This window comes from Ochotona princeps, chromosome 5 (assembly GCF_030435755.1).
Source record: "Ochotona princeps isolate mOchPri1 chromosome 5, mOchPri1.hap1, whole genome shotgun sequence".
Lineage (NCBI taxonomy): Eukaryota > Metazoa > Chordata > Mammalia > Lagomorpha > Ochotonidae > Ochotona > Ochotona princeps.
In genome coordinates this window covers 76636298-76648714 of record NC_080836.1, presented here as the reverse complement: position 1 = coordinate 76648714, position 12417 = coordinate 76636298, and the positions used below count along the sequence as shown (strand labels likewise).

General features: G+C 42.2%; 1 protein-coding gene across 12 annotated transcripts in view; it reads left to right on the top strand.

Annotated features, from left to right (window-relative positions):
- The first annotated feature begins 3524 nt into the window (after positions 1–3524).
- C2CD6 (C2 calcium dependent domain containing 6) overlaps positions 3525–12417 on the top strand; it is a 109534-nt gene continuing 100641 nt past the window's right edge. For 8 of the 12 annotated variants that reach the window (XM_058664825.1, XM_058664824.1, XM_058664836.1 and 5 more), the window contains exon 1: positions 3525–3794. In XM_058664825.1, the coding sequence (XP_058520808.1) occupies positions 3564–3794 (231 nt within the window). In that variant the 5' untranslated portion in view covers positions 3525–3563. Of the gene's footprint in view, positions 3795–10394; positions 10488–12417 lie in introns of those variants that run through there. The other 4 variants (XM_058664829.1, XM_058664826.1, XM_058664827.1 and 1 more) reach the window with 3 other exon arrangements.

Genomic DNA, 12417 nt, shown 5'->3' with positions numbered 1-12417 from the left:
GGTAAACAGCACAGACTTAATTATACTCCTGTGTGTAGTTAAAGGCCCACTCACCAGGACATCCTCAGTAACATTAACTCTTAAGCTCACATTGGTTGTAAAAGCCATCTCACAGGGGCAGACAATGCCTCAATAGATTACATAGTGGGGTGGTTGAGAGTCCATGCGAGGGGGAGTGAAAACTGCGTCAAGGTGGTCAGAGATGAATCCACTTAGCCCTGCTAAGCAGCTGGTAGCTCCCCGGGCCCTGCCAGTCAGGGAGCTGTTCTCTTCACACCTTCGTGTTATACACACCTACTGCATGGCCTCCGTCAAGGAACTCCATTTGGATTTGCCAAATGAATATGGACAGGAGCCCCAGCACTTGGACCATCCTCTGTGCTCTCCTTTTGTGAAAAATAAGAGATTCAGTGATACCTGCCTCTCTCCCCTGCTTGTTGGCAGTTTCTATATCTTGAGAATTATTGCACCAGAGTAAAGTGAATATAGACTTCTGGACCCCAGCCTCAGAGATTCAAACTCAAAAGGCCTAGGTGGTGCTTGGAAAAAAAACTACATCATATAGAAATGCACCTTGGGTGACTGCGATGAAACCAGTAAAGTAGCTAGCATCTTTGGGTTTCTGGCCTGCATAAACCACATATAATCTCATAATGACTTGAACTTTAGTTTATTAGGTTTGTGGGAGGACAAGAAAATCAAAATTGTATCAACATGGTACCTGTCATCTACAGGCTCATAATTTAGTGAGAGAGAAGATAGGTAGAAGAGTAAGAATTATTTTGGATAAGATTGGGTATGAGCAGCGGCTTAGTAGGACTTATACTGGTGTGATGGACAAGAAAAAAGCCAAACGTGAGTAAGCCCCAAAGGCTTAAAAATTGTCAAACAAAAGTGTTGAAGTCAGTATAGCAATAATAATCTGAATTAACCTAGATTTATTGTTTGTTAAAAATTTGCCTCATTTGTTTTATTTGTATATTTAAAAAAAACACAGCATTTTGAAAGTAAGTTGCTAACATCATGGTACTTTACCCAGATATCCCAGCTGTGTCTTCTGAAAATAAGGACACTTGATTATTTCAGCATAATATCACTTGGCACAACTGGAAAACAATTTCATAATGTTTGATCCACTCTCAGATTTACAATTTGTCTCTTGAACTCTACTCAAGGTTCATCTCAACTTTTTCTATGTTCTCCATGATATTTTTAATTGAATATTTTGATTGAGATAAATGTGGATGGATCAAATCATAAGAAATAATACAAAGATTTTTTTCTCTCTTGCCAGTTTCACTCAATAACATTTTGCAAAAGGGTAGTGTATTGTTGAGCAGGTTATTCACATTTCTACAACCCATCCATTTTATTCAGGTTCCTCATTTTATTTGCACTTGTATTTCTTTTATTTGTGTATGTATTCTAAAAAAAATCTATACATTCTTCCCACAACTGTAAGGCTGTATACCACTATACTAGACTTTGGTTTAAAAAAAAAGTTTTCCACATTGTCCTTTTCTAGTAACACCTGTCTTCCTCCTACACCGCTGAACTCTGACCTTAGCAACTCATAATCTGTTTTTCTAAAATTTTGCTATCTCAGTAGTGTTATAAATTGCATTAGTCTGTCATGTTTTGGGATTGCCTTTATTTTTCTGCTGAACACAATTCTCTGGAGTCATCTAAGTTGCCTGGACCAAGAGTTCATTCCTTCTTATTATTAAGTATTCTGTATTTATTCATTTGAGAGAGATAGAGTATGAGAATAAGTAAAAGCTCTCATTTCTGGTTCATTCCCAAATGACTTGGGCCAATGTGAGGAGCCAGGAACTCAATCCAGGTGTCACATGTGGGTGGCAGGACCATCATGTGTTCCTGGGAACACTTTGGTGGAAAGCTGAAGTCAGAAGTGGGGACAGACATTACCCTAAAGCAGTGAATATCCTATTCGGCATCCGAACTCCTAGGTTAAACATCTGCCTCTGCAGTCCTTTTCCAAACCACCCTCCCTGGGCCCTGCGCGATGGTCTCGCGGCTAAAGTCCTTGCCTTGACAGCGCTGGGATCCCTTATGGGCGCTGGTTCTTACAAAATGGAAGTTAGATCTAGAGGTTTAGTTAGATTTAGGATAGATTTTTTTTTTTCTTTTTAAAATGTTAATCTATTTGGGGGATAGTAGGAAGGAGTGTGGGAGGAGGAGAAGGAGACAGAGAGAGAGGAAGAGAAACAAACTGCCCTCTGGTGACTGGCTCCCCAAAGGCCCACAGTCAGATAGGGCTCGGTTGTGGCCAGATCTTCACATGGCTTACAGGTGCTCATGGTTTGAGCCTATCACCTGTCATCTTCCAGAATGCACATCGGGAGGAAGCTACATTGGAACTAGAAATCAATTTATTTCTGGTTAAGTTTTAAAAAAGATTTATTCATTCTTATTGGAAAGGCAGATCTACAGAGAGGAGAGACAAAGATCTTTCATCTGCTGGTTCACCCTGCAAGCTGATCCAAACCAAGAGCCAGGAGTTCACTTGGGGTCTCCCATGCGAATACAGGCTCTACAAAGGTTCTGCATGAAAAAATACGCCTTATGAAAAACTATGCATAGATTTAATTTTATACCAAAAATAAGTGATTTTTTTTCTACAAACCTTTTAAAATAATTTCATCTAATGTTGTGTAGCATGAACCTCAGAGAAGTCAGAGTTGGTTTTTGGACAATGAGTATCCTTCGTAATAGTTAAGTACCATATAGTATAATCCCAACACGATAACAAATGTGTGCTAAGACCCTTGGGATATTGGGCCATGTTCCCCAAAGACAGCAAAGTGAGGCTTCAGTTCTTACCTCCTAAGAGCTCATCCTTTGAGATCAGCAACTAACAGTGTGAGTCCATTAATAGCAATATGGTGAGTCGTGGGTTTGCAGTATGTATATGGGGTTATAAGCCAGCTGAAGACTGACTTTTCCACTGGACCTTGAATGAAAGAATACTTCCAAACAGAATAGTAAGAAATACTAATTCTGATACAGCAGAGTCTACTTAAGAGACCTTTGGTCTGTATAGCAAGAATTCTAAATTTGTGGTCCAATAAAGAAGTTCTGGAGGTTTCTAGGTGTTGTTTTGCTGCTGCTGCTGTTTGTAGTGGCATGTTAGTACCAGAGCAGTGGAAGGATTGGATGGCAGCCGAACCAGGAGCAATCTATTGCAACAGCTTGTGCATAAAACGTGCCAGAGTAAACAGAAAAATGACAGTCCTGGCATTTAGGGTTAAACATTTAAAATGCGTCCACATTTCAAGTTTTTTTCCCCCCTGTGGATGCGATATTTCCATAACCAAATGCATTTGCAACAGACGTTTAAGAGGAAGATGAAGACCATTCTGTATCTACAAAAAGGTCAGGTAAAGATGTGCAAACCGATTGCTGGGATGTCTCCAAAGCGCATGGTCTCACCAGGCTCCACGCGGAAACAGTGAAGCAGGGCGCACGCGCGGCGCCTGCGCAGTGGCGGGCGAGCCCGGCGGTTACGTGCTGCTGCCAGTCCCTTGGTGGAGGATGGCGGGATGGAGCCGCCCAAGGAGGTGCCTAGGCCTTCCAACGTGCTTGAAAACCGCAATGAGCACCTCCATTCGCTGTTCGCGGCCCCGTTTCCACAGAAGAGTGCCCACGGCAACCCAGATGCCACACACTTGAGAGGGCCTGAGTATCCTTGGGCCCGTCATGGCCACGACCATGGCAGGACGGCATTGCCCAAGGACAAGAACAAAGAGGGCGCTGGGCACCGCCTGCTCAACGTGAGTAGGGGCCTGGCCGGCGACCGGGGGTGGGGGGGAGTGTATGTCCTCCCGCTGTCTGCAAGGGAGACCTAAGCGGTCAATGTGTCCAGCTGAGAGAGATCTGCCCTGCGTAGGGACTTGGTTTAGCACCTGAGGAGAAGTTTACCTGTGGGACCTAAGGCAGTTACCTAACCTCTCAGAATCTTGTTTTAGTGTTAAGACGGTAAGGAATCACCACCTCACAGGAGAACTAAAAGTAAGAATGTGAAGTGCAAAGAACAAAGTGTCGATAAATGTTAGCTCCTGGCCTGGCACCATACTTTGCAGTTCATCTGTGTGGTTAAGGGCTAACCTCCAGAGACTTAATGAACATAATGACGCCCCCCCCCCCCCCGGCAGGTGCACATCATGAGTTGCTTGGTTGTGTGTGTAAGGGAGATGGAGGAGTTGGGATTGCTAGCACTCTTGATCCATGCATACTGTAGGGCTGGACACAAGGTCTAGTGCAGGAATCGGGTAGCCGATCCTGCAGTAGGGGTCCTGAGCAGAGGCACACAGGGTGAGGCCCTGGATGTCCACCCTGTCTGAAAGATCTGTGGGAATGAGTTGCCTAAGGAGGGAGCAGACTGGGTGGCAGGAAAACGTGCTGATGCAATCATTGTCAGTGAAGCCGGAAATGCTTTTCGCTTGGTTGAAGGTGACATGCTTCTGAATCTTCACAATATTCTTTTTTTTTTTTTTCCCCACACGGATCTTTTTTTTTTTTTTCCTCTTCACAATATTCTTAAAGAAGCCTGAGCTCATCCCCAAGTAGTCAAAGGCTTTGTGGGAACACAACCCTCCCCCCCCCCCCACACTAGGATACTGTTAAACAATTCCAGGGGAGAGCCCTACAGCTTGCCTTTGGGCATGTCAGCCATGTTCCAGCTTTGTTCCAGCACTGTTCCTAACGGCTGAATAGACACTTCTGCGCCAAGGCAAACCCAACACCAAAGGGCCCGGCAGCAAAGACGGCTGCATCGTGGGTTTGCCTCCTGGGTCTCACTGAGTATCCTTTTAATCCATTTTCTGTTTCCACTCCTTCAGAAACGCCTAAGAGAGATCTAAGAGAGAGATTTTTGGTGGCTTTTTAGTGTTAAAGACCAGTTGATTCTAGTGCACAGACTAATTTATGTGGTTTCTATTCTGTTCCATTGATCTGTTTTTGTGCCAGTATCAGGTTGTTTTGGTTATAACTGCACTGTAGTATGTCTTGGAACCCCATCTTTGGTTTCATTGTTTAAGATTGCTTTAGCTGTTCGGGGTCACTTCGCTTGCATATGAATTAGCATCATTTTTCTAGATTTGAGGAGAATGTCATTGTATTTTGCCGGAAGCCTGCTCTATCTGACTTGAGAGCTTGCAAAGGATGCGTGGATCAGTGAGACGATAAGAAGAGATAAGACATGGACCACTGTGGCATGAATCTCATAATGGACAACTCAGAAAAGTTGCCTTCTTTATTTATACACAAATCATTACAAGCTTTTGCACAACATCCAGTTGTTTCATTTTTATTTCATTACAAAAGAATAATTACAAAATCAATCCTAAAAAAACATTATTATTATTTTACTTCAGAGAAAATATTTTCAGCAAGCTATTACTCATTCAAACCTGTAGTGACCTGGCAGAAGCCAGGACTCCACGGTTGGCAGCACATGCAGTTACATAGTGACAAGTGGTTTACTTATATTTAAAATCAATTTTTACTAAACACAAACTAAAATAATATTGCTTAAAATATTAGAGTACAGAGTTAAAAGATCATAAATGAAAAGAATTTATAAAAACATATAACAGATTCTTTGCTAAATCTTATCATCAAAGCATGCATTAATTACAGTCACCTTCACCTAGTGCTGATTCCATTGTTTTTTGTTCTTAGTGTTGATTTAATTGTTTTTTGTTCTTTTGTTAAAGGGCAGTGAAAGGGATCAAGGCAACTCAGCCAATCTACAGAGGGCCTTTAGAAGAAACTTCCTTTTATCTTTATAAACTGTTTTATTTCCCTAAATATAAGTGCCAATATAAGGTTGAGGTTTTAAGCCATTTTTGTGGGGGTTCACATTTGTTTCCCTTTAGAAGATGCCCCATATACGCTCTGCTTTCCATGGTGAGAAACCAAAATACATCACATCATGTGTTGTAATAGTTTGAGGCACATGGTAAACAAACTCTTTGCACCTCCATGTTTACCATCTGTTCCAAGATATTATCAAGCCATTTCTTAAGGAAAACATTACTTATACTAGGGCAAACTTCAGGACAAAGGTGGGCACATAACAGGATGTTTGGAGGCATTGTGGGCTCAGTTGTACGATTGTATACTTTTAGCTGTGTGTCATTGCCTTACGTCACTAAAGATGTTTTTATCATAACATGATTGATCAGTTTGAGGTGTTATACCGGTTACAGGAATCACTTCACATTAGCAGAAAAACAACAACATCCCCCTCAGGAGATTTCTATGAAACACCAGAGAGGTGGTTGAGTGTCCATACCATGGGATGAAGCAGCAATGATGTGACCAGAGACATTCTGCCGGGCCTTGCCATGCAGCCAGAAACTCCTCGTAGCCTTGCTAACCGAGAAGCGGTGCTCATCACACACCCATGCCATCCGACCCAACTGCATGGCTCCCCACAGTATTTTCATTGGGATCACATTGAATCTGTAGAATCATTGGGTAATATAGGCATTTTAGTGATTTATTGAAGACTTATTTTTGCTTTGGAAAGAAGAGTTACAGCAAGGAAAGAGGGAGAGAGAGAGAAGAGTGGAAAAGAGAGAGGGAGCTAGATTTTGGGGTTCAAAGAAATCTTGGGAGACACCAAGGTGAGTGAAATTATTTTAATGTCCAGTTTGGCGGCCACCTCTTGCCATGAGCAAGAAACACTTCGAACAAAGAAAATGGGGGGGTTTTATACTAATTATCTATGAGAAAATCAATAGCTATATGATATTGGGTAGATACATAATGAAGGGTTATTTTGTGATATAGAGCAGAAAGCAGGTATAATATTTGCAATATTTAGCGTTCAGATCCAATTATTTCTATATTTTTGGGTCATAGAATTTAATGAGAAGAAAGTATTTTGAAGAGGTGAAACTAACAAAAAAAATCAAAATCCATGAGATATAGTTTCCACTGATTTTTGTTGGTGAAATACGTCTCCTGTAGCAACAAATAGATGGGTTTTGCTTTTTTTTTTTTTAAAGATTTATTTATTTTTATTGGAAAGGTGGATATACAGAGAGGAGAGACAGGGAGGAAGATCTTCCGTCTGATGGTTCACTCCCCAAGCAACTGCAACAGCTGGAGCTGAGCCAGTCCAAAGCCAGGAGCCTCCTCCAGCTCTCCCACGTGGGTGCAGGTTCCCAAAGCTTTGGGATGTCCTCAACTGCATTCCCAGGCAACCGGCAGGGGGCTGGATGGGAAGCAGGGCCACTGGGATTAGAACCGGTACGCATATGGGATCCCGGCACGTTCAAGGTGAGGACCTTAACCACTACGCTATTGCGCCGGGCCCAGGGTTTTGCCTTTTAATTCAACCTAATAACCTATGTCGTTTGATTGATGAGTAAGCCATTTACATTCAGGGTTAATATGAATGGGTGGTAATTTGATCCTCTCACTTTAGCAATAGGTTGTTCATTGATTTAGTCTTCTGTTGTTATTTTACTGGGATGTTGTTCCCATTTGCCTTTGGTTTTGGTGGGTGCTATTCCTTTTCTCTGTCAAGAGAACATCTTGAAGTATCATTTGTAGGGCAGGTTTGGAAGAGGCAAATTCTTTTAACTTTTCTTTACTGTGGAAGAATTTTATTCCATTTTCAAAAACAAAAGAAAGCTTTGCTGGGTACGTTATGCTGGGCCAACAATTTTTTTCTTTTAGAATCTGGAATATGTCACTCCATTCTCTTCTGGCCTGTAGTTTCCTGTGAGAGGTCTCCTGGGGTATCAGTCACTGCAACACCACACTTTTGTTTTTGTTGCTTTCCTGTCTGTCAGTCTCCAGGTACCCCTCTGCTGTTGTTCTGTCCCCTCCTATTTCCTGGAATGTGCCCTCTCTGTTTCACACTGGCTAATTCATATCCAATTTTTTTCAATAAAGATTTACAATGCAAAAGCTCAGGATTTCAATCCTATCAGTTCAATGTAGACAGTGAACAGCATGCTTCAAAGGTAACTGTCCTTCCTGGGAATTTTTAAAACTCCAAGATCATTCCTGTCTCCTGTCTTGCTTCTTGATATTTCAAGAAGGTGTTTCTCAGGAGATTCTGGAGTACCAGGAATGCATTCACCTTGATAATTAACGCTATCAGAGAGAATCTTCTACCTGCTAGTTCACACCCCAAATGACCTCAGTGACTGGATTTGAGCTGATCTGAAGCCAGGAGCCTGGGGCTTCTTCTGAGTTCCCCCATGTGGGGGCAGAAGACTTAAGACTTGAGCCATCTTTTGCTGATTTTCCAGTTAATAAGGAGGGAGATGAATCAGAAGTGAAGTAACCAGCACTGCAGGAGGAAGCTTAGCCTACTAGACTGTTGCACTGGAACCATTGATGTTGGTTCTTCTAATCCATGAGCATGGAAGACTTCCATTTTTTTTGTCTTCTATTTTTTAATGTTTTGTAATTTTTATTGTAGAATTTTTAAGGATTTATTTGTTATTTTTATTGCAAAAGTCAAATACAGAGAGGAGGAGAGACAGAGAAGAATTCACTCCCCAAGCAGCTGCAACTGTTGGTGCTGAGCTGATCTGAAGCCAGGAGTCTGGAGCCTCTTTTGGGTCTCCCATGTGGATGCAGGGTTCCAAGGCTTTGGCCCATCCTTGACTGCTCTCCCAGGCCACAAGCAGGGAGCTAGATGGGAAGCGGGGCTGCCGGGATTAGCACTGGTGCCCATATGGGATCCCGATGTGTGCAAGGCAAAGACTTTATGCGCTAGCCTATGATGCTGGGCCCTAGAAATCTTTTGTTTGGCGCTGAGCAAATCCTGGCCCAGATCTGGTGGCCCACAAGTGTCATTGGTGCTGGGCACAGCCTGACACAGCCTGGTTTGGGTGGTGTGCTCGTGGGGTCCTGAGACTGTGGGTTTGCAGGAGGACTTGGGGATAGCACCAGCAGGGACATATGGCAACCTGGGGGCTCATGCCAAGGCAGCCTGAGAGAGGATGGGGATTTTTTCCAACATGCTTAGTACCAGGTGGAGTGAGGGAGGGGAAAGCCCTAGGTAAACATACTGGCATGGTGTGCTGATGGACTGGGCTTGGGGAGCTTCGAATGGGCCTCGTTATTGGGTGTGTGGATGGGTAAGATCCCAGGCCAAGATATAGGAATAGGGAAAGACTTCTTGGAAAAGACAGCACAAGCACAGGCACACAAAACCAAACTAAACAAATGGACTACACCAAACTAAAAAGCTTCTGTACAGCAAAGGAAACAGTTAACAAACTGAAGAAGTAACAACAGAATAGAAGAAAATCATTGCACGCTACACAACTGACGGGACTGATATTCAGGATTTACAAAGAGCTTCAGAAATCCAGGGACAGTAAACAAACAAAAACCCAAAAAACAGCTCTGTGACGAAATGGCTAAAGAAATGAGCACTTTTCAAAAAAACAGATTCAAATGGCTAACAGACATGTGAAAAGATGCTCAGGCTCCCTAGCTGTAAGGGAGATGCTAATGAAAATCACATTGAGGTTCCACCTAACTCCAGTAGGCTGGCCTACATTCAGAACGCTACTAACAGCACCTGTTGGTGTGGATGTGGGGAGAAAGGCACCCTCCTTCACTGTTGGTGGGAGTGTAGATTAGTACAACCACTGTGGAAGTGCACAAGTTGGAGTTGGGGTCACAGAATGCAATCACTTCTGTGATCTTTTTTTCATAATGTGCATGTCTGTTGGTATACTTAAAACATATTTCCATTAGCAATGTAGTTAGGGATGGAATCCTTATATCATATATTGTTCAACTCAAGCATATACTACCAAACATTTTTTCATGGAAATATATTAATTATATTCTCACTAAGGGTATTAGAAGAAGGTACTAGAGTTCTTGTGTTCCACATCCTTGCCACTTGGTACTGCCAGTTTCTTTATTTTTAACTATCTGATAGAGAGAGGGCAATGTATAATGGTATCTTAACGCGATGTTAATTTTCATTTCCCTGTGACTAATCATGATGTAAGATTTCTTGTGAAGTGCCTCATCAGGCATGTCTCCCATTTTTATCCTGGGATTTATGTCTTTTTGTTATTGATTTACCAAGGTTTGCATGTATACTCATTCATTCTATATGTAGTTATTGGTAATCAGCTATCATGTCTGCGCTCTGTGTGGGCTAGTAGAATTTTAAAGACAACTGGAATGGGTAAAATGCAGACGCTGCAAGGGAATATGCAGAATTTCGTAGAAGTGTCAAGGCGCTTGTATTCAAAATGGGGTCAGTAGTGACAGTTGAAAGACCCTGTGGAAATAAGTCAAGTCAGAATTTTATGCAGGTTTAGAAGAAGTTCTAAGCAGTGCCAAAAGGCTTTGTGAGAGCACTCTTCAGAACATTGCCCAAGGTTCTGATAGGAATTGGAAGACTTGTTCTGCTGATGCTGCTGTTAGCGATGAGTGCTCTGACCAAGTGATGAAGGAAAAGTAAGAAGGTAGCAGTATGAGGGAAGAGATGATACTTTGTCAGAAAGAGTACAATTATTATTTTTAATAAGATTCATTCATTTATTTGAAAAGTAGGGTGATGGACTGAGAGCCAGAGAGCTTCTATCTACTGCTTCACTCTCTAGCTGCCTGTGACAGCTGGAGCTGTGCCAGGCCAAAGCCAGGAACCCCGATTTATCCGAGTCTCACACTTGAGGGACAGAGACTTGAGTACTTGAGCCATCATCTGCCACCTTTTAAGGCACACAAGCAGTAAGCTGTTTCTGTAACTAGATTGTGAAACCAGGTGCTCTGGTATGGATGGGAATGTGGGCCTCCCAAGTGGATGATTAACCCTCTGTGCCAAAATGCCTGCCCTGGGGAAGATTGGACTCAAAAGATTATTTTAAAAAACTGTCAATATTTGCTGCACAAAATTCAAGACAATTTTGTAGGCAGTGATACCATTTTGTCCATTCCCAAAGAGCTTAGGATCTTAGAAACGTAATCATATAAATGCAGTTTTACTTTCTGAAGAAAAATGAGTGTCCCTCATATATATATACTTTTAAAGATTAGAAAAAAAGGAAAAAGCCAGAAGCAGCCAAATCAGGGTTATAGTGTGAATGCCTAGTGGCTGCCAATCAAAACTCTCACACAATGCCCTTGTTTGGTGAGAAGAAGTGGGGACTTTGTTATGAGGACTCTGGTGAAGCTTTGCCAAGCATGGTTCTGATAAACTCTGGTTAGTTTTCCTGAAATACTCTCACAATAAGAAGATGTTACCATTCTTTAGCCCTCCAGAAGGTTAACAAAATGCCTTGAGCATCTCAAAAAGCTTGCCATGCCTTTTGCTCCTGACGGGTCTGGCTGGGCTTTGGCTGGCTCACTTCTGCCTCTTGGTAGCCATGGCTCTGACTGTGCTTTGTCTCCAGGATCGTACTCCAGGACTGACATGCCTGTTGTACTGATCATGTTTCCTGCTGTTCGTTGCTGATTTTCTTCAGTTAAGGCACAAGCAAGATCAATTATTTGTTTGAAAATTGCTGTGAGTGGGTCTGGTGCTGTGACTTTAGTCTTCAATATCATCTTTCCCCCTCCGCCTTTAAAAATCATCCTTTGTGATTTCTTTGAGATATTGTTCCTAAACACTTTTCATGAAGCATCAGTTGTTTCAGCTTTCTTTTACCCAAGCTTCACTATCAGTTAGATGATTTTGTTTTGTCTTGCTTCAATTTCATCAGAATTTTTATTGCTCTGACAGGAATCCTTTGAAAACTGGCATCTTATTTTCTCAGTATCTTGAACTAGATATTGCTCAGACATATTATAACCAATTAGTACAAGCTTACTTTGGTGCAAAAATCTTGAAATCCATGCATAGTTTTCCTCAATGTGCACATTATCCATTAAGTTTTTAAAGATTTCTTGTGTATAAAACACATTCAGTCAGATATATGCAGCAATAACAAAGTTGTGTAAGATATGAGACAAACTTGTCCAATACAACTATAGTATTTGTTATCTATTTTATTTTTAATTCTTAAAAATTTATCTTTACTTGAGAAATATGTGATTATATCGATACTCATAGGAAGAGTAAATAAATCTAATCAACATACCTTTCACTTTACATATGCATAATTTCCTGAGGTTAAAAACTTTTAAAATTGGGTCTGGTGCGGTAGCCTAGTGGCTAAGGTCCTCACCCTGAACACGCCGGGATCCCATATGGGCGCAGGTTCTAATCCCAGCAGCCCCTCTTCCCATCCAGCTCCCTGCTTGTGGCCTGGGAAGACAGTTGAGCACAGCCCAAGGTCTTGGGATCCTGCGCCCGTGTCGGAGACCCGTGGCTTCGGATTGACGAGGCACCGGCCATTGCGGTCACTTGGGGAGTGAATCATCGGATGGAAGATCTTTCTGTCTCTCCTCCTCTCT